The sequence below is a fragment of the Eptesicus fuscus genome, chromosome 6 (assembly GCF_027574615.1).
Source record: "Eptesicus fuscus isolate TK198812 chromosome 6, DD_ASM_mEF_20220401, whole genome shotgun sequence".
In the NCBI taxonomy this organism is placed as follows: Eukaryota; Metazoa; Chordata; class Mammalia; order Chiroptera; family Vespertilionidae; genus Eptesicus; species Eptesicus fuscus.
This window is the reverse complement of record NC_072478.1, coordinates 73,656,419-73,678,450: the sequence shown is the minus strand read 5'-3', so window position 1 is coordinate 73,678,450 and position 22,032 is coordinate 73,656,419. Positions and strand designations below refer to the sequence as shown.

Here is a 22,032-nt window from a genome sequence, read left to right as displayed (position 1 = left end):
TTAATCATACACCTATGGATAAGGACAGTGGCGGGGGGAGGTAAGGGGAGGGGGGGTGGGAACTGGGTGGTGGGGAGATATGGGGGGGAAAAGGAGAAACAATTGTAATCTGAACAATAAAGATTCATTAAAAAAATAAATAAATAAATAAAAATAAAAAAAAGAAACAACTTGAATATACATTTGGAACACTTAGAATACTTTTAAAAATATTAAATGTAAGGTACTAATTATGCAAACCAGAAAGGTTATCTTTGAATGTTGTACTGTTCTAACCACTTACAAAAGTCCTCAAGAGTATATTGGCTTTGCTGTCCATTCTAATTTTACAATTAAATTTCCCCCAGTCTTTATGGACTTTAATTTTCAAATTAGGTTTGATTTATAAATCATAAGTCTAAAAATGCAGCACATAGTATAACTTGATTTTTGCCTTTGGCTTCCAACAGGACTTTTTTTTTTTTTTTTTTAAATCAAAACTAGGACAGCCCTAGCTGATTTGACTCAGTGCATAGCACGTTGGCCTGCAGAGTGAAGGGTCCTGGATTCGATTCCAGTCAGTGCTGCACATGCCTGGGTTTTGGACTTGATCCCCAGTAGGGGACGTGCAGGAGGCAGCCAGTCAATGATTCTCTCTCATCATTGATGTTTCTTTCTCTTTCTCCCTCTCCCTTCCTCTCTGAAATAAATAAAAATTAAAAAATAAGTACTGGTAAAACTAGGACAGGTGGTTTAATCTATCTCCAGGGAAGAGTGTTGCAGAGTTCCTGATAATTCCTTGTCCCAGGGTTTGAAAACCTTTTTCATTATCTATGTAACCAAAATCCCTGCTGCTATAAATCAACTATTTTCCTTAGTTTATTCTTAGTGAAAAGATACCGTACTTTCATGATTATAGAAATGACACCCTCATTTTCCCCTTCACCCTAAAAGTCTTTTTCTTTTCCATCACAATTTCAACTACTGTTACTAACCCAAGTTAATTTTAGATTCTATTGCTGAAAGCCTCGGTTTTGCCATTTATTGAGGTGTTAATTGAAATATTAATGTATTTAGAGCAGAAATGTCGTTTTTTAGGGAATCTAGAGCAACAGCAAAGCTGAGGTCAAACTGCCATAAGGATGGACACCAAGGAAGCTGTGTTTGGGACAAAAAGAAATCAAGATAAGGTAGATGCAAAGTAGAGACAAGCACTGGACCTTGGGGAGAGGGGGTGGTAGGTGGGAGTGGGTTGTATGCCTCTAATGACAGAGAATAGTTAAGAGTTCTGAAGAGGAAGCCATGGAAGGCTTATAGGAAATATTAAGGATTTGGGTTTAAGTACTACCTTCTCTCTGAATGTGTAAGTTTTAGCTGACTTTTAGATAGCAGAATACTTTAAAAGTTGATAAGGTTAAGTGTTTCAATGGGGTGGTATTAAGTGATAAAATCATTGCCAAAACCCATCTTCAGCACTAATGCCTGTTATTATTTGGAAGGTGAAAGGGAATCTCCGTTTGAAGCATTAAACTGACAAAATCAGTAGAGAACTTTTAATTTTTCCTTTTCTTTTTTGTGATATAAAGATTGCGTTTTTTTCCCCATAGCAACATGAACCGTGAAGACCGGAATGTGCTGCGTATGAAAGAACGGGAAAGGCGGAATCAGGAAATTCAGCAGGGTGAAGACGCCTTCCCACCTAGCTCTCCTCTCTTTGCTGAGCCATACAAAGTTGTAAGTTGTCCTTCTCTGAATGTTTTTCCCCCAATACTATGACATTTAAAATTTTTTTATTATTATTTTTTAATCAGAGAGGAAGGGAGAGGGAGAGAGAGAGAGAAACATCAATGATGAGAGAATCATTGATTGGCTGCCTCCTGCATGCCCCCCCCCACTGGGATTGAGCCCACAACCTGGGCATGTGCCCTTGACCAGAATCAAACCTGGGACCTTTCAGTCCGCAGGCCGATGCTCTATTCACTGAGCCAAACTGGCTAGGGCAATACTATGATGTTTTTATTTTTAAAATGTTTAAGCTTGAATTTTTATATTAGATAAGAGTTATCATGTATAACATTTCCTCTGAATGGAATTTATTTTGTTGGGATACTTTTATTGGAGTATAACATGCATACAGAAAAGTATACAAATTGTGTTATAGCTAAAAGAATTTTCACAGCATGAACAACCTGATAATAATCAGTATCTAGATCAAGAAATAGAGTATTACTAGGGCCCTGAAGTCATTGTCATTGCCCATCTTCCCCCCAATTGCTATCCTTTAATTTTGAAAATGTGATCTGGATTAGCTCAAACATTCATGTCTGTATTCCTGTCTCTACTACTAACTTTGGGCAGGTATTTCACCTTTTTAAGCCTTAAATTAAGTTAAAATTTTGTGAATCAATCTTCATTGTCTGCTGTTTCCTAGGTTCTTTGGGTATAATATCAATCAAAATGAATATATTTCATAGATTCTTTGTTTCTGTCTATTCCGTTGCTTGATTAACTAGGTTTCAGTGACTTATTAGTATGTTTGAATAAATGTATTTTCAGTATCAATCTGTTTCTTTTGCTATTGTCACATACTAAATTCTCTGATTTTCTTTCTAATGTATTTAATGCTTAATTAACAATATCAGATTTAGAGTAAAGCATATTGTCAGAGTTGTTCAATAAATGGAACCAATTGCTATTTTTATAACTACCATTGTGCTTGATTTCGGATGACATAAAACACTGAATGGTACCACTTCTGATGACTAATGTAGCTGTAGTGGCCACAAATGTCTCTAATATTTGATTTGGCTTTGGGTTTCATTTGAACTATTTTTACATTTTAAAGACATATTTTGTATAATAGCTATAATACAATGTATAACAGTAGTAATGACCATTATTGCCATAGTATGAGATTGAGAAGTTGTGTTAGACTTTTTTTCTGATGAAATATAAATGTAACAGCAAAAAATAAAAATAAATAAATGTAACAGCATATCCTGAATTTATCCTTAGAACATTTAATGTTTATGGATATTATATGAGATCTATAAAAGCCATGCATTCAGAGCTTTTAAGGGTTTTCTAATAAAGGCAGTTAAACTAACCTGATTTATATGAGTATAATACAAAACCTGAGATTTGGGATTAGTGATTAAAATCATATACCATTTATTTTGTAATTACGCTGTAATGAATTGGATTTTATTTCTAATCTTGATATTGTCTATAAATTGCTGTATATTTAGCTCTCTTGTTTAATAGGGATCATACTGATTTTCAAATGATTTAAAGTCCTTTTTGATTCATGCCAACCACAAAGTAAAATAGTAGTGACTCAGTCTTGATTTCCTTTTTTAATGTTATTGGTAGACTTTCTTCCATGTGTATGAATGTGAAAGAGTCCTAAAGCTTGGATACATCTTGGACTTCCTTATTATCCAAGAATAATTCTTAAAGTTTAAAGTATGTACTATTGACTTCAAATAGTGGAGCATTTATTGGTCAGAATTAGTAGTTAGGATTTAAAACTTATTTATTTATTCATTTAAATTAAATTTATTGGGGAGAATTTAAAACTTTTACCAATGGATTCTCTATGCTTAATTTGTTACTGGGACTTTTCTTAATTTGATGAGTCAAAGTAATAGAGGAATTAAAATTTAAAAAACAGTAGTTGGGTATAACTTGTTTCACTAAATTTAGAAATTATTAGGAATATAATGTTTTCCTAGACTGTGTATGAATAATCTGATGACCTGGAACTTAATTACATAAAGGCAGATTACTTTTCCTGTTCTTGAAAAGATTTTCAGTACTGTGTCAGTATATTTATTGGTGAATTTGTATTTTTCCCCTCCTGGAACTTATTATATATATTTCTCAGTGTCCTATAGAATATTTGTGTTTTAGCATGAATGTGTTTCACTTTCAGTGCATTGTTTTCACTATAAAAATTATATATTTGGAGTTTGCTTTGAGTTGTTAACCTTAAGATATGAGGTAAGAGCCTTTCCATTTGAAGTTTGGAAAGTCACTTTAGAAGTGTCTCTTATTTCAAGTTATGCTAATTATATAATTATATTTTACATTTCTTTGTAGACTAGTAAAGAAGATAAGCTATCAAGTCGTATTCAGAGTATGCTTGGAAACTACGATGAAATGAAGGATTTCATAGGAGATAGATCTATACCAAAGCTTGTTGCACTTCCCAAGCCTGCAGTACCACCGACAGCAGATGAAAAATCTAACCCAAATTTCTTTGAACAGAGACATGGGAGCTCTCATCAGAGTAGCAAATGGACTCCTGTAGGACCTGCACCCAGCACTTCTCAGTCTCAGAAACGGTCCTCAGGCTTACAGAGTGGACACAGTAGCCAGCGGACCAGTGCAGGTGGCAGTGGTGGCACTAATAGTAGTAGCCAGAGGCATGACCGTGATTCATATAGCAGTAGTGGGAGCAGTAGCCGGAAAAAAGGCCAGCATGGATCAGAACACTCCAAATCACGCTCTTCCAGCCCTGGAAAACCCCAGGCTGTTTCTTCATTAAGCTCCAGTCATTCCAGGTCTCATGGGAATGATCACCATAACAAGGAACATCAGCGTTCCAAATCACCTCGGGACCCTGATGCAAATTGGGATTCTCCTTCCCGTGTATCTTTTTCAAGTGGGCAGCACTCAAATCAGTCTTTCCCACCTTCATTGATGTCAAAGTCCAGTTCAATGTTACAGAAACCCACTGCCTATGTACGGCCTATGGACGGACAGGAGTCCATGGAACCAAAGCTGTCCTCTGAGCACTACAGCAGTCAACCCCATGGCAACAGCATGGCTGAATTGAAGTCTAGCAGCAAAGCACATCTCACCAAGCTGAAAATACCTTCCCAACCACTGGATGTAAGTCACACATTTAGAGCTTTTTTTTTTTTTTTTTTAACATTGTGACTGTGGAGCAGTTTACCATGAAATTATGGTTGAACTTGAACTGTCTCTGTTTTAATAGTAAGGAATGTAAAAGTTTAAAGGAAGACTTGTGATTGACTTCCAAATAGATCCATAGTTGTTAGCTTTGCCCTCTTGTGCAGTAGAGAAAATATCATTCATTGTTTCAAACATTAAAATGATGAGTTGGTTATAGAATAAAAGTACGATCTATGAATATCTTAGATTTCCTACTGGCCAGGTGGCCTGGTTGGTTGGAGCATCTTCCCATACACCAAAAGGTTGTGGGTTCCATTACTGGTCAGGGCACATACCTAAGTTGCAGGTTCCATCCCCGATCGGGGCACACACATCTTTCTCACATTGATGTTTCTCTCTCTCTGTCTCTTTCTCCCCCTCTTGTCCTTTTCTCACCTATCTCTCTCTCTTTCCCTCTCTCCTTCAAATCAATAAACATATCCTTGGGTGAGGATAAAAATAAAAATAAAGATAATATTAGTAGCTGAAAATCACAGCTCATAGCTTAAAACAGTGGGGTGGGGGTCAGGTTTAGGTAAAATGCTATTTTGAGAACATTTAAAAAATTTTCCTGTGGCCTTGAAAAACTCATTGTTCTTGACATTTGTCATCTAATTACTCCTCTGGAGAGAAAAAAGTGATAATTTGTTCTTTCTTCAAACAATATGATCCTTAGAACTTTAAAATTTTTTGGCAAATTGTTCATCTGAAAAATTACATTTAAAAGTAATTTCTAATCTAAATATGAGAAAGATATTCTAAAGCTTTTGAAAAATACAAAGTTTTTAAAGTCATGTACAGTTTGATGATTAAGATATTTTTAGTTTTTGAGAAATTTGTATTTAAGAAAAGTAATCCAAGTATTCTAATAAGTGTTCTGATGTGGAGTAGTGGGAGCATATGTACTTCTTTAAGTTTTATTTCTAATAATGTTATTGAATTTGTACAACAAATGATAAAATTGTAATAATAAGTGACTTCAAATCTAATGTGTATTTCTTTTCTTCTTTCCTAAGGCATCTGCTTCTGGTGATGTGAGCTGTGTGGATGAAATTCTTAAAGTAAGTTATGTGTTTTCTTTTTAATAAACTTTCTTAGTATGCTCTGCCACTCTCTTGCCCTATTTACCCCTCTATTTCACAAAGGATCTGAAGCAACAGATTGTTCACATGTGTAACTTGATTATGTCCATAAAAAATAATTGACTCTATTTATTATGCTTATATTCATACTTAGGTTCTAAATCACTTGGTTTGTTTACTATTTGTCCTCAAAGAGCAGTTTTTGTTTTTAAGTAAAACAAATTTCAGTCTTAACTGTTGGCCTTAAAAAGAGGAAGGAACCAAATATAACTGTACTTTTTCTGGCTTATCTGTTAATAATTTGAAGTACTAAAAAAACTCGATAGTTATCAGTCAAACCATCACATTGAAAGTAGCTTGCTTTGTAATTCATCTGTACACACTGATCAAATCCTACATTGAAAGACCTCCTCTGCATACTGCATTTTGAGTGTTTAATGGAATGTTTAAAAGTGACATATGACCAAAAAGTATATTCCTCCATTGAGAAAAGAAAAAGAGGAAGTCCAGTGATGTATCTCAGTATCATGGTATATTTTGTATATAAATATTTGAATTTTTTGACAAGCTGCTCACCTGAATAATTACACTTAAAAATTATTTCTAATCTTAAGTATAAGAAAGACATTTTAAAGCTTTTGAAAAATATAAAGTTATTTTGTCACTCATACTTATGAGTGACAAAATAACTGCTTTTGACTAAATAGAGAAAAACTGTCAGAAACATATTACTTGTACTTTTTGCAAAAGCTAAATTTTTATGTCTATACTAGCATTTCAATATGGATACTTTTGAAAGATTACTTGCATTGGTCACTTTTACTTTATTCCCTCTTTCTTTCCTTTAGCTCAGTATAATCTCTCCTTTATCTCTACCATTTTGCTGAATCTGTTCTGTGATGTCATTGGGGACTTCATTTGAGTTCTCTGATCTTTCAGCTGTTTTAAAGGATTTTTATTTTTTTTTCTTCCTTGACTGTTTGTTATGCTTCATTGTTTTTATTTCCCATACAATTTTCTTGTCTCTCATTCTCTGCCTTTGGGGAACCTTATGTCCTCTCTTACCTTTTAAATATGGGTGTATTTTCTAGCCTCTCCTCTTCTTTTTGCTCGGTTAGTTGCCCTTTTCTCCATTTTTTTTGGCTTTATCTATTAGACAGCTATTCAGTCTTTCTCTTCTGCCTTGGTCTCCTTTAGGTTTTGGTTTATGTTTCTTAATTGTTTTTTTTTAGCTGCGTCTCCATTTGGATTTCTCCCTGCTTCTTCAGACTCAACATGTCTAAATTTATCAGGTTTCCTTGCATTAATAGTACCACCATTCTCCCATTCTTATAAGTGTAGCATCCTAATTACCTCTCATTTCTTTCTCTCTTGTTCTAATTAGTCACAAACTACATGTAGACTTTGAAAATTCCTTGAAAATATTCATTTCCTTTATTTCCATTTCTGCTACCTTGAGCTTCAATAATTGCAATGTACAGTTCTCACTCTGCCTTTCTGCCTTCAGTCTCCCTGCTCATCTGCTACCAGGTTCTTTGCCTCAATCCTTTTACCTTCATAAATTAATATACTTCCTAGAAATTTTCAGTGGCTCTCTAAGGCCCATACAAAGAATAGTGCCCAAATTTAACATTCCAGACTTTCCATAGGTCAGTCCTAACCTCTCCCACTACAGATTAACCAAACTGGTTTCCCTAAGCCAGTGGTCGGCAAACCGCGGCTCGCAAGCCACATGCGGCTCTTTGGCCCCTTGAGTGTGGCTCTTCCACAAAATACCACGGCCTGGGCGAGTCTATTTTGAAGAAGTGGCGTTAGAAGAAGTTTAAGTTAAAAAAATTTGGCTCTCAAAAGAAATTTCAGTCGTCGTACTGTTGATATTTGGCTCTGTTGACTAATGAGTTTGCCAACCACTGCCCTAAGCCATACGTGTTCTCTTTCTTTTACCTTTTTTAAAGAAAACTTTGATGGAATGTGTCTCTCCTTCCTCTTAAGTTATATATAGATTCTATTTTTTATTAGAATCCTAATGAACTTCTCTTCCCCCTTTATCATACCAACAGAGACCACAGTGATAAGCTTTTTCCTTTGATTTTCATATAGCATTCATTTTTCAGTTGCATGTATATAAAAAATCTAAGGGAGCATATATCTTTTCCCCAAATCCTTAAAAATATATGGCATTCTAATACCTAGAAGAAATCTTAGATTTTTAAATATTTAATTATTCCTTTCATATTATTGACTATTTATTTTGCATTTTATATATATAGGGTGGCATATGGCCTTGGGTGTAATAAGTGCTCAATCATTTGATGATGGATTTTCTTTTGAGGGTATTTTGGTATTTGAGTTGTAAAATGCCAACACTGAAAACCTGGGGTATATGATTTTCTGTTTACTTTCCCCTTCCCTATATGCAGTGGGCAAGGAACTTCAGGTCTGAATTCCCTTCATGTTTTCTTGATATTTGTAGTCATACTGTTTCTAGGAACAAACTTAAAGGAAAAAAATGTAATGTAAAAGCAGTATGTGTTTACTATGAAAAAAAAGGGATTAATTCAAGTCTTACTAATTAAACACCTGTGTATCAAACACTGGGGATACAGTGGTGATGATAATGATACTGTTGCATCCTTTGAGCTGACATTCTAGAGCAGGATATAAGAAATCACTTATTTCAGTAAGTGAAATGTCATTAAAAAATAAAGCATTGTAAGAAGGTAAAGAGCAATTACAGTGCAGGTAGTGATTCTAGAGGTTCAAGTAGTAAAGACTGTATCAAATTTTCTTGTCTTTTGTCCTTTCTATCATTCTGTTGCCCAAAGGTAGCTATTGTTAACTATCTTCCAGAGATTTTTTTTCATATATAAACATTTACTAGGGCATAGACTGTGATTTGTGTTTGTCACTTAGTAATATACTGTGGACATCATTTCATGTCAGTATTTAAATTTCTCATTTTACTGTCTGCTTGGTGTTCCATCGTATGGATGTTTGGTAATTTATTTAATTATTCCTGTGTTATTGGACATTTAGGTTGCTTCCATTATTTTAGTGTGAGCTACTTGAACATGTATCTTTACATAACTATGTGGGTATAAGCTATAAGGTAAATTCTTAAAGCTTATACCACCTTTATTATATTTTCTCTGTATAATGGTTTACTTTGAGCTAAATGCCAGAATAAAACACTCCCTCCTTATTCCATGCCCGATACCTCTCTCTCCCCTGGTTCCCTAATATTCACATTGTGATCTTATCCAAACCTCCACTTGGACATACTTGGCATATGATTAGACAGCAGGTATTGAATAAAATCAGACTTATGGCCTTGCTTGTTTGTCTTATTGCTCATGTGCTTTTGATATCTCTTTTCTGATTTTTCCTGACCAATATTTCCTATCAGTGAATAACCCCTATGGCCAGACGTCCTAGGATGAAATTCTGTGTTCATTACTTACTAAATGTGTGATCTTGAATAAATAACTTAATCTCTGTGCTTCAATTTCATCCTACATAGACTTAGGATAATAATGGTATCTACCTCATAATGTGATTGTGAGCACTATATGAGTAATAGACATGTAAAACACTTAGCATAATGTCTGGCTCATTACAGGTACACAATGTTAGCTACTTTTATTATTATTATTCCTCTCCTCCCACTCCCACAGCAACCTCTTCCTCAGTAGCATTTTACTATGTGCCTTGTATTTGACTACTGGACTAATTTCTGTAACTATTCACAAGGTTATATCATCCTAACTCCAAGCTCTTTGACGCCAGAGAGTGTATATTATTTATTTTCCTATTACCTACCCGATAGTGCCTTGCACACAGTTGTGCTTAATTAATATTTATTGATTAAATATGTATACCTTTGGAGGAACAATCATGAAACCAGCATTTATAATACAAATCTGGTTTTTAGCTGTGTAATTTTTATCCTTGACCTGGTTGAAAACAAACTGTAATAATTACATTTCAGGAGATGACGCATTCATGGCCTCCCCCTCTAACGGCTATTCATACACCATGCAAAACAGAACCTTCCAAATTTCCTTTTCCAACTAAGGTAAGTAAATAAAATGTATATTTGATACTGTAAGAAAACTCTTAATGGCTTGACTAAAATCATATGAATTCAAAATTGTCTTGCCATTCCCATTCTAGTGGGAGTCAGACAATAAATGAGAATAAACAGATAAGTTCAGCTAGTGAAAACTGCTATGAAAAATAAAACCAGATAGTAGAATCAAGAGTGATTTAAATTTAGAGGTACTTGAAAAGCTTTGAAGGCAATATGAGGAAGAGACTTTTAAGTTTGTTGGCAAACTCCTTTGGTATTCTAGGCTACAGGTGGTAAGGTCTTCTTAAACTATTGTCTGAGAAACTCCTTTCCATACGACATAGAAACCATATTTATGTTGTATGAAAAAAGGTTCCTCAGACAAAAATCCCAAGCTCAACTAAAATCAGCAGAATTTTTTTAACATTAACTTATACAAATTATACAAGAATACATACTCCTAGTGTAGTTTGATTAGGACTTTTAATAATAGCCTTCCTCAGTTCTGCATCCTCCATCTCATACGAGCTCCTTTCATACATACCTTTGTAATACTTTTCATATGCATTTATATGCATATTATGTAATCATATTTCACATAAGCATTTTCTCATTATTTCTTTACAGAATTATTGCTTTGTATTTTTAATCACTCAGAAATAGGTCTTTTCCTTGTTGTTATACATATGTATTATCTATAGATTATAAATAGATAATATGTTACATATAGAGGTATTTCACTTTTTAAAAATGCATCCATAGTATAATGTATCTTATTATTTAGCCATTTCCCTTTGTTGTTTAAGTTGTTGGCAAGTTTTCATTTCTATAAACATTGCTATAGTGAATATCTTTGTTCATGCCTTCTAGTGTGCATGCAAGTTTCTTTTAGGTAAAAAGCAAGAAGTAGAATTACTGAGTATTGAAAGTATATGCTTAATATATACTCTCAAATTCCCTCTGAAGTGATTGTATCAGTCAGTGCTCCCACTTGTGTTCCCTATTTTTCCTCATAGGCACACTCCCATTTGTTATTTTAACCACCAATCTTTTGGGTGAAAAATGGCATTCCATTTCCTAGATTGCTCGTGAAGTTCAACTTTATAAATTTGTCATCCATTTGATTTCTCTATAGATGAATTTGCCCACATCCTCTATTTTTAGGGTTGCATCTTTCACCTATGAATTTTAGGAGTATTTTTTTAATGTTTTTTTTTGTTTGTTTGTTTGAATTATGGAATCTAATATTTCCTTTTACTACATGTTGCAGATATATTTCCCAGAGCCCTTTTAAGTTTTATGGTCTAGAAGTTTTAATTTTGATGAATAAATACCAATATATCTTTCTCTTTCTTATAGTTTTGCTTTTTAATGTCTTTTTAAAGAACACTATCCATTTCCTATAATTATAAATATATCCTCTTATTTTTCTTTTAATGTGATTGCAATTTTGTTTTCTATGTTTTTATTTAGCCCAGTTTATTTTTGTGAATGATGTTACGTAGAGATATAACTTTCTGCCCATACCAGTATATGCGCCGTACCACTCTTTTACTTTTTTAAAAATCTTTACTCGAGGATATTTTTTCCATTGATTTCTAGAGAGAGTGTAAGGGAGGGAAGAGAGGGAGAGAGAGAGAGAGAGAAACATTGATGTGAGAGAGACACAAAGATTGATTTCTTCCCACACATGCCCCTCCTGGGGCTAGGGAATCTTGACTGGGAATCCAACCCACAATCCTTTGGTCTGAGGGCTGACATTCTAACCACTGAGCAGACCCGGCACTCTTTTTTGTTGTTAATTCTCACCTGAGGATATTTTTCCATTGATCTTTTAGAGAGTGGGAGAGGGAAAGACTGGAGAGAAACATCAGTGTGAGAGAAACACATCCATTGGTTGCCTCCTGCACGTGCCCGGGCCAGGGCCCAGGCCAGGGCCCAGGCCAGGGAGGAGCCTGCAACCGTGGTATGTGCCCTAGACTGTAATTGAACCTGGGACTCTTTGGTCTGCAGGCCGCTGCTCTATCCACTGAGCCAAACTGGCTAGGGTCAGGGCACTCTTTTTCCTTTTTTTTTTTTTTAAAGAAAGGTGTGTGTGTGTGTGTGTGTGTGTATGTGTGTGTGTGTGTGTGTGTGTATATATATATATATATATATATATATATACACACACACACACACACACATACACACACACACACACACACTTTCCGGCATATAAGACGACTGGGCGTATAAGATTTTCCTGGGTTAAAAAGTCGTTTTATACGCCGGAAAATACGGTATATTGGACTATATTGATGGGATTAGATATATTGGACTACCGTATTTTCCGGCGTATAAGACGACTTTTTAACCCAAGAAAATCTTATATGCCCAGTTGTCTTATACGCTGGAAAATACGGTATAATTATATATGTGTATATATATATGTGTGTGTGTGTGTGTGTATATATATATATATATATATATAGAGAGAGAGAGAGAGAGAGAGAGAGAGAAAAAAATATATGTGTGTGTGTATACACACACACACACACACACACACACACACACTAGTGGCCCAGTGCACGAAATTCGTGCGGGGGGGGGGGGGGGCTGTTCCCCCAGTCCTGCCCGCACCCTCTCCAATCGGGGACCCCTTGGGGGATGTCCGACTGCTGGCAGTCTGACATCCCTCTCACAATCTGGGACCACTGGCTCCTAACTGCTCGCCTGCCTGCCTGATCGCACCTAACCTCTCTGCCTGCCTGCCTGATCTCCCCTAACTGCCTCTGCCTGCCTGCCTGCCCCTAACTGCCCTCCCCCGCTGGCCTGATCTCTCCCCCAACTGCTCTCCCCTGCTGGCCTGATCTCATCCCCAACTGCCTCTGCCTGCTTGATCACCCCTAACTGCCCTTCCCTGCCAGCCTGATCTTGCCCCCAACAGCTCTCCCCTGCTGGCCTGATCTCGCCCCCCAACAGCTCTCCCCTGCTGGCCTGATCTTGCCCCCCAACTGCCCTCCCCTGCCAGCCTGATCTCGCCCCCAACTGCCCTCCCCTGCTGGCCTGGTTGCCCCCAACTGCCCTCCCCTGCTGGCCTGATCTCACCCCCAGCGGCCCTCCCCTGCCGGCCTGATCACCCCTAACTGCCTCTGTCTCGGCCCCCACCACCATGGCTTTGTCTGGAAGGAAGTCAGACATCTGGAAGATGGCCGGTCAACCTGGTCTAATTAGCATATTACTCTTTTATTAGTATAGATAAATTATATAGGATAGGATTGCTTAAATGGTGTGGGGGGAAGCCTTTTTCAGCAAGAGGAGATGCTCTTGGCAGACAAAAATACATAATCCCTATATCTGGACTGATAGCCAGCCATATGCACTATACTGCCAAACTGGTCATTAAAAAATTGAACCGCTTTCTTACACCTTACACCAAAGAGCGGTTGTTCTTAAAATTCCTCCTCAGCCCCCACTTTAGGTTCTGCCTTTGCCATTTACCCAGTTACGTTCTTATTGGTCGGTTTCTATGCCAGTCAGTGTCAAAAGCTCTGCCTCCTATGCAGCCATTGACTCCTCACAGTTCACCCAGATTTGGTTCTGATTGGTCAGTTTCTATGCCAGTCAGCTTCTCCGGGCCTGATCAGCAGCCCCCTGGAAGGCCCGGAGAGAAAGAGAGGCGCGGCTGCTGGCGAAGCCTGGAGAGAAAGAGACAAGGGCTGATCAACAGCTGCCACAGAGGCTGTGGATCAGACCCTGCCTCTCTCTCCCCGGGCCTCTCTCAGGGCCTAATCTGCAGCCACCTCAGCAGTCATTGCTGGGTCATTAGCCGTGGCAACCCAGCACTGACTATAGGACTGACTTCCAGTGTTTGGTCGAGCCTTCGGTCGTTACGGACCCTGGTTTTTATATATTAGGATACTAATTGATTGATTTCAGAGTTAAAAGGAGAGGGAGAGAGAGAGAGAAACATCAATGATGAGAGAGAATCATTGATTGGCTGCCTTTTGCATGCCCCTCACCAGGGACTGAGCCTGCAACCCGGCCATGTGCCCTTGACTGGAATTGAACCCGGGACCCTTCAGTCTATAGACTGATGATCTCTCAACTGAGTAAGACTGGCTAAGGCCAGTCTTTTACTTTTTAAATCAACTTTTACATAAAAATCTGCACATGTATTTAATACACAGTTTGAGTTTTGATAGGTGTATGCACCTTTGTAACCACCACCCTAATCAAGAATTAGCCTAGCTTGTGTGACTCAGTGTTTGAACATAGACTTATGAACCAGGAGGTCCCTATTTGATTCTGGTTGGGGCACATGCCTGGGTTTTGGGCTCCATCCTCAGTGGGGCCATCCAGGTGGCAACCAATCGATGATTCTCTCTCATCACTGAAGTTTTATCTCCTTCTCTTTCTCTTCCTTCATCTCTGAAATTGATAAAAGTATATTTAAGAAAAATAATTAGAACATTTCCATCACCCCCAAAGTTCCCTCATGTTCCTTTGCAGTCCACCTCACTCCTATAACTGGCCCCACACAATTGATGATTTGTTTAATGTAATTATAGATAAGTTTTGCCGTTTCTAGAATTTCATATAAATGGAATCCATTTATTGTTTACTTCTTTTGTATATAGGGTTACTTATGTTCAGCATATACTTTTGGAATGCTTCCATGTTCTTGAATATATCAGTGATTTGTTCCTTTTTATTTTTGACTTCCTTTTTATTTCTGTTGTATGAAAATACTAAAACTTATCCATTCACTTCTTAGTAAACAATTGAGTATTTTCCAGATTTGGGCTATTAAGAATTAAATATACTAGTAAACATTCATTTACAGATCTTTGTATGGATAAATACTGGGTCATATGTTGATTGCATGTTAAATTAATACTAAACTGAAAACTATTTTCAAAAGTGATTGTATCACACTCCTATTTTCCCCCACATCCATCCCCAGCAGTGTATGGTAGTTTTTGTTCTCCATCCTTGCCTACATTTGGTATTGTCAGTCTGTTTAGTTTTAACCATTTTACTGGACATGTAGAGATATCTCATTTTTGTTTTAATTTGTATTACCCTGATGACGAATGGTGTTGAACTTGTTTTCATGAGTGAGTTAACCATTATTTTTTTTTTGAAGTGTCAGTTAAATCATTTGTCTTTTATGTGTGTGGTAGTGGTGGTGGCAGGGTTGGAGGTGTTTGTAGTTTTTTTTCTTCTTATAATGTCTTTGGTTTTGGTATCATGGTAGTACTGGCTTCCCAAAAGGAGCAAGAAAGTACTCCCTTATCTTTAAATAGATTTTGGAATTTTATTAATTCTTCCTTGAATGTTTAATATCGTTTAACAGTGACACTATCTAGACCTGGAGAGTTCTTTATTGGAAGTTTGTAAATTACAAATTCAATTTTTTTATTAGATATAAAACTATTCAGATTTTTTTCCTTATGTGAGTTTTGGTAATTTTATTTTATCTAAGTAGTCAAATTTATTGGCATAGATTTATTTATAACTAGGGGCCCAGTGCACGAATTCGTGCACCTTGAAAGGAACTGTGGGCCGTGAGGCTGTGGTGGGCACAGAGGTGGATCTCAGCTCATACTCCACACCCCTGTCTGTCGTCTCCCGCAGCAGCCCTGCTCCCACTGCCGCCACTCCCACACGCTGATGGCGCTGCCCCGCTTGTACCCGCTGACGGTGCAGAGTGATAGGGGTCAGGACCAACAGCGGGTGCAAGCGGAGCCGGTGCCCTCAGCGGGTGTGAGCAGCAGCTGCTGCCCCTCAGGAGCAGGGGGAAGTGGAGAAGCCCTCAGGGGCGATTGGAATGGCAGCTGCTGCTTGCACCCACTGACAGCGCCAAGTGATCGGGACCAGCGCCAGGCACTGGCAGTGGGTGTGAGCAGCGGCTCTGGCGCCAGCTGCGGGTGCAAGTGGGGCAGGCACCGTCAGCAGGTGCAAGCGCCAGGTGGGACTGTGGTGCGTGGGAGCAAAGAATTTTCAGGAACCACGAGAGGTTTGCCCTGATGACAGCAACTGGCGCCCCACCTTGGTCTGGTGCACCCGCCCACCTGCTCCACCATCCCCCCATGGCCAATGCCTGCCATATTTGGTGCATGCCCCCTAGTGGTCAGCGCATATCATAGCCACTGGTTGTTTGGTTGTTCTGCCATTCGGTCTATTTGCATATTAGGGTTTTATATATATAGATAGATGTGTACTTATTCTTTAAGTGTCTATAGGATCTGTAGTGAAGTCCCTTTCCCCCCGATATTAGTGATTTGTATTTTCTCTGTTTCTGTTTTCTTTGATCATTCTAGCTAGAGGTTTATCAGTTTTATCAATCATTTCCAAGAATCATCTTAGATTATCTCAGTTTTCTATTTCTTTCATTTTGCTTTTATGGTGATTCTTCCTACTTATAATGGGTTTTATTTGCTTTTCTTTTAACTTTTTTTTTTAAAGAGGACTTTTTTTTGTAAATCACAGAGGTAAAAAAAGTAATTTTTAGAAGAAATGGGCTTAGAAAATTAGTTATGGAGGTAAAAGTAGGGCCCTTGGCACTTGGGAGAGAGGAAGCTAATGGTAACACGCCCATGGGAGGGTGAAGGAAGGGGGTAAGAGAGCTCACTGGGTCCTCCTCCTAAAGGTTTTAAGGGTGGAGATTTTATAGGAAGTCCCAAGGGAAGATCTTAATAGACTACTCAGCAGTTTTCCAGGTGTGTCCTTACAGGGTTGTGGTCTCCACTGATTGGTTGGCTGCCACCAGGTCACGAGGTAATTAATTATTCAAAGTAGCTGGTCCTAACGTCAGCAGTGGCTGGTTTTGTTGCTATCTGGGCCTGGAGCTAGAATACAATAGTGATGAAACCATCTGAGTCACTCTAAGAAGAATCCAAGTAGAGACACCATTATGTTATGTGCAGAGCGACAGGAACTGGTGGGGTCAGACCAAACCTGGGTTCAGCAACCTTGGTACTTGAGTTCTGACTAGGAAAGAATTCAGAGCCAAGACCCAAACTGTAAGAGAACATTTATTTGGTAAATTGCAGAGGTAGAAGATGTAATTTCTAGAAGAAATGGGCTTAGGAGACGAATTATGGAAGTAAAGGCAGGGCCCTTGGAGTTTGAGAGTGAGGAAGGTAATGGTAACATGCCTGGGGAGGTGGGGGAAGGGCATGCTCCAGGAGGGAGAGCCACTTCTGACTTTTTAAGGTGGAAACTTAGATCATAAATTGTAAACATTTCTTGTTTTAAGTACTTAAAACTACCAATTTTCCTTTAAGCCCTGCTTTAGTTATATCTCACAAATTATGATATATTATGTTTTAATTATTCAGTGCAGAATATTTCCTATGTGACTTTTCTGATCCATGGGTTATTCAGAAATAGGTGGTTTTATTTTCAAATACTTAAGGATTTTCCAGATATCATTTTGTTCATTGATTTCTAATTTATTTACATTCTTTTCAGACAATATATGCTGTATATTTTCAGTCCTTTTAAATTTAAATGTTTATGGCCTAGTATATGATCTCTCTTGGTGACTGTTCCATGTGCACTAGATACAATATGGTTATATATATATATCAGTTAGATAAAGTTGGTTGAGAGTAAAGTAATCTATATTTACTGTCTACTCTTTCAATTACTGAAAGGAAAGTGTTGACATCTTCATCTGTATTTGCTGATCTGTTTTGTCTGTTTTTAGTTCGTGTATTTTGCAGCTTTGTCATTAGTACATAACATTTAGAATTGCAGTGTCTTTCTGATGAATTGATCCCTTTTTTACATTATGAGATGTCCCTCTTTATATCTGTTATTAATGCTTGTTTCAAAGTCAACTTTGATATTCATATACTTAGATACTACAGCTTTCTTTTATTCTATCTCTTGTGATATTTAATAGCTATGCCTCTTTTAATTTGTAAAATTACAGCTTGAGTTTATTAGAAGATTTTGAATATAAGTTCATAATTATAGTTAATACCTACTTTTTCTTTTTTTGAGGATAACAGTTTTATTGAGATGTAATATACATGCTATTCAGTTTTATTGAGATGTAATATACATGCTTTTAATATATATCCATCCTATATAATAAAAGGTTAACCCTTTGCACTCGCTTGCTTTTTTCTCGATTCCTTTATTCTACTCGGGATTTAATTTTTTAAATACCCCAGATTTTACAAAGTGCGGCAGTAGAATAAAAAACTGGAGTTTCTTTTCATACAAACTTATTTATTTGGATTTTTTTATATTTCAAATTATTGATACATTCAAAGAGTATAAAAAGAGCTGCTCCCGATGCTAACCATGTCGAGTCACACTCGACATCAGAGTGCAAAAGGTTAATATGTAAATCAACCAAACGGCAGAACAACCAGTCACTATGAAGCGCACTGACCACTAGGGGGCAGATGCTCAACGCAGGTGCTGCCCCCTGGTAGTCAGTGTACTCACACAGCGGGAGCACTGCTCAGCCAGAAGCCGGGCTCACTGCTGGTGAGCGCAGTGGCGGTGGTGGGAGCCTCTCCCGCCTCCACAGCAGTGCTAAGGATGTGTTTGACTGATGGACATCCCCCAAGGGCTCCCGAATTGCGAGAGGGCGCAGGACTGGCTGAGGGACCCCTTCCCCCCCCCCCCCCCAGTGCATGAATTTCATGCACCGGGCCTCTAGTTTAAACATATTTTTTATTGATTTCAGAGAGGAAGGGAGAGGGGGAGATAGAAACATCAATGATGAGAATCATTGATCGCCTGCCTCCTGCACACCCCCTACTGGGGATCAAGCCTGCAATCTGGGCATGTGCCCTAACCAGGAATCAAAAAGTGACTTTCTGGTTCATAGGTTGATGCTCAACCACTGAGCCACTGCAGCGGGGCAGTTCATCCATTTAAAATGTACTATTCACTGGTTTTTAGTATATTCAGAGTTGTGTAACCATCAAGACAATTATTTCAGAACATTTCATCACCCCAAAAAGAAACTCTGCTAAAGGGAGTTAGCAGTTACCCTTCTATATCCTCCAACCATTCCTCACCCCCCTCCCCCCCAACTGCTGCAACCCTAGGCAGCCACTAGTCTTAAATTATAGTTCTATAGATTAATCTATTCTGGGTATTTTATGTAAATGAAATCATACAATATATAGTCTTGTGACTGGATCTTTCACTTAGCCTGATGTTTTCAAGGTTCATGTATGTTATAGCATGAATCAGTACTTCATTCTTTTAATGGCTGAATATATTTTATTGTATGGATATATCATATTTTGTTTAACTGTTCAATTGATTGACATTTGGGTTATTTTCAGTTTTTTGCTATTAAGGCAAATGCTGCTGTAAATATTTGTGTAGACATATGTTTTTAATTCCCTTGTTTATATATCCAGGAGTGGAAATGCTAGGTCATATGGTAACTCTGTGTTTAATATATGAGGAACTGTCTGATAATTTTCAAAGTGGCTGGTCCATTTTACATAACCCACCAGCAGTTGATGAGAGTTTGAATTTCTCCACATCCTGGCTAGCTAGCTTGTTACTATCTTTCTTTTTGATTATAGCTATTTTAGTAGGTGTGACTTGGTATGTCACTGTGGTTTTGATATTTATTTATCTAATGGTTAATGATGCTGAGAATCTTTTCATGGCCTTATTGCCCTTTGTATATCTTATCTGGAGATGTATCTATTCAGATATTTTGCTGATTTTTAAATTGGGTTGTCTTTTTATTAAGTTGTAGGAGTTCTTTATATACGTATTTATTTATTTAATTTTTTTCTTTATATATTTTAGAGTGCAGTCCCTTATCATATGTATGATTTGCAAAATTTTTCTCCCATGCTTTGGGATATTTTTACTTTCTTATCTTATCTTTTTCTTTTTTTTTAATTTCTTGATGGTATTCTTTAAAGCACAAAATTTTTTAATTTTGATGAAGTCCAGTTTATCAATTTTTTGTTTGTGTTTTTGGTGTTAGAGCTAAGAAACCATTGTATGATCCAAGGTAACAAGTATTTACACTTATTTTCTTCTAAGAGTTTTATAGTTTTAAATCTTACATTTAGGTCTTTGATCCATTTTGAGTTAATTTTTGTGCTTAGTGTCAGGGGTCAACTTCATTCTTTTACATGGGCCCGTCCAGTTGTCTCTCCACCATTTGTTGAAAAGACTATTCTTTCCCCATTGAATTACCTTGACACCCTGTGGATAATCAGTTGGCCATAATATAAGTGTGTTTTTATAGACTCTTAATTTTCTTTCATTGATCTGTTTGTCTATCTTTATGCCAATACTATTGCCTTGATCACTACATCTTTGTAGTAAGTTTGAAATCAGAAAATGTGAGCCTTCCAGAACTGTTTTGTGTGATCGCTCTAGGGTTTACCATATCACAATTACTTTTAATGGAGTACCCTAGGCTGCATTACCCACAATTACTTTTCAGTAATGCGTCATTTCACATATAGCTTAATGCCTTACAACAGTATAACTTCAATTTCCTCCTTTTATTACCTGTGCTTTTATCATACATGCTACTTAATTATATGTCATAAACCTCACAATACATTATTTCCTATATTTAAAAAATATTTTTATTTTCCTTTTTTATTTTTCAATTGTAGTTTATATTCAGTATTATTTTATAGTTTTAGATGTACAACATAGTGGTTAGACAATCATACACTTTACAAAGTGATCCCCGATATTTCATATGCCCATCTACAGTTATTACAGTATTATTAATTGTATTCCCTATGCTGTAATTTACATCCCCATGACTATTTTGTAACTACCATATTGTACTTCAGTGTCTTTCAATGTATTTGTCTTCCAATGTCTGACTTATTTCACTTAGCATAATGCCCTCTGGGTCCATCCATGCTCTCACAAATGGTAAGATTTCATTCTTTCTTATGCCCGAGTAATATTCCATTGTTATATATGTACCACAGCTTTTATATCCACTTATCTATTCATGGGCACTTGGGTTGCTTTCATATCTTGGCTGTAAATAAAACTGTAGTGAACATAGGGGTACATATATTCTTTCCAATTAGTGTTTTGGTTTCTTCAGATATATACCCAGAAGTGGAATTGCTGGGTCATAAAACAGTACCATTTAAAAAATTTTTAGGAACCTCCATACTGTTTTTCATAGTGGCTGTATGAATCTGCATTCCCACCAACAGTGCATGAGGGTTTCCTTTTCTCCACATTCTTACCAACACCTGTTCTTTGTTGAATTATTGATTCCTGGTCGGGGCTCATGCCCAGGTTCCGGCTTGATCCCCAGTAGGAGGCATGCAAGAGGCAGCTGATAGATGATTCTCTGTCATGGATGTTTCTATGTATCCCTCTCCTTCCTCTCTCTTGAAAATCAATAAAAACTTATTTTTTAAAAAAGAAGGAATTTTGGAGTTCGTTGAATGTTTTGTTGAATCTATTGATGTAAAAGGATTTCCCCATTTAAAAAATATTTTTTTTATTAATTTCAGAGGGGAAGGAAGAGGGAGAGAGAAACATTAATGATGAGAGAGAATCATTGATTGGCTGCCTCCTGCACGCTCCCCACTGGGGATCAAGCCCGCAACTTGGGCATGTGCCCTTCACCGGAATCGAATCTGGGACCCTTTAGTCCTTAGGTCGACGCTCAATCCATTGAGCCAAACCAGCTAGGGGAGGATTTTCCCATTTTTGATCTGCAACATGTGAGCTACCTCAGTTTATTTAAAATTTTTAAATCAATATTACATTTCTGGTTTAAAAACTTCACTCTGCCTTATGTAGTTTTAAATTTGATTTTCAAAAACTTTTTTTAAAAAGATTTTTTTGTATCTGTATTCCTGAGGGATATTGGTCTGTAATTTGTTGTAGTTATATCTGTGCCTGGTTTTGGTAATTCTGACCTGATAGAGTGAGTTGGGACGTAACTTTCTCCTCAATTTTCTG

The 22,032-nt window shown here is 37.2% G+C and overlaps 1 protein-coding gene across 2 annotated transcripts in view; it reads left to right on the top strand.

Moving 5' to 3' along the window:
• AFF4 (ALF transcription elongation factor 4) overlaps positions 1 to 22,032 on the top strand; it is an 86,102-nt gene that overhangs the window by 21,970 nt on the left and 42,100 nt on the right. Inside the window, exons 2-6 of one of the 2 annotated variants that reach the window (XM_054717822.1) lie at positions 1,078 to 1,169; positions 1,587 to 1,713; positions 4,081 to 4,875; positions 5,955 to 5,999; positions 10,009 to 10,095. In XM_054717822.1, the coding sequence (XP_054573797.1) occupies positions 1,591 to 1,713; positions 4,081 to 4,875; positions 5,955 to 5,999; positions 10,009 to 10,095 (1,050 nt within the window). In that variant the 5' untranslated portion in view covers positions 1,078 to 1,169; positions 1,587 to 1,590. The remainder of the gene's footprint in view (positions 1 to 1,077; positions 1,170 to 1,586; positions 1,714 to 4,080; positions 4,876 to 5,954; positions 6,000 to 10,008; positions 10,096 to 22,032) is intronic. The other variant, XM_054717823.1, reaches the window with a different exon arrangement.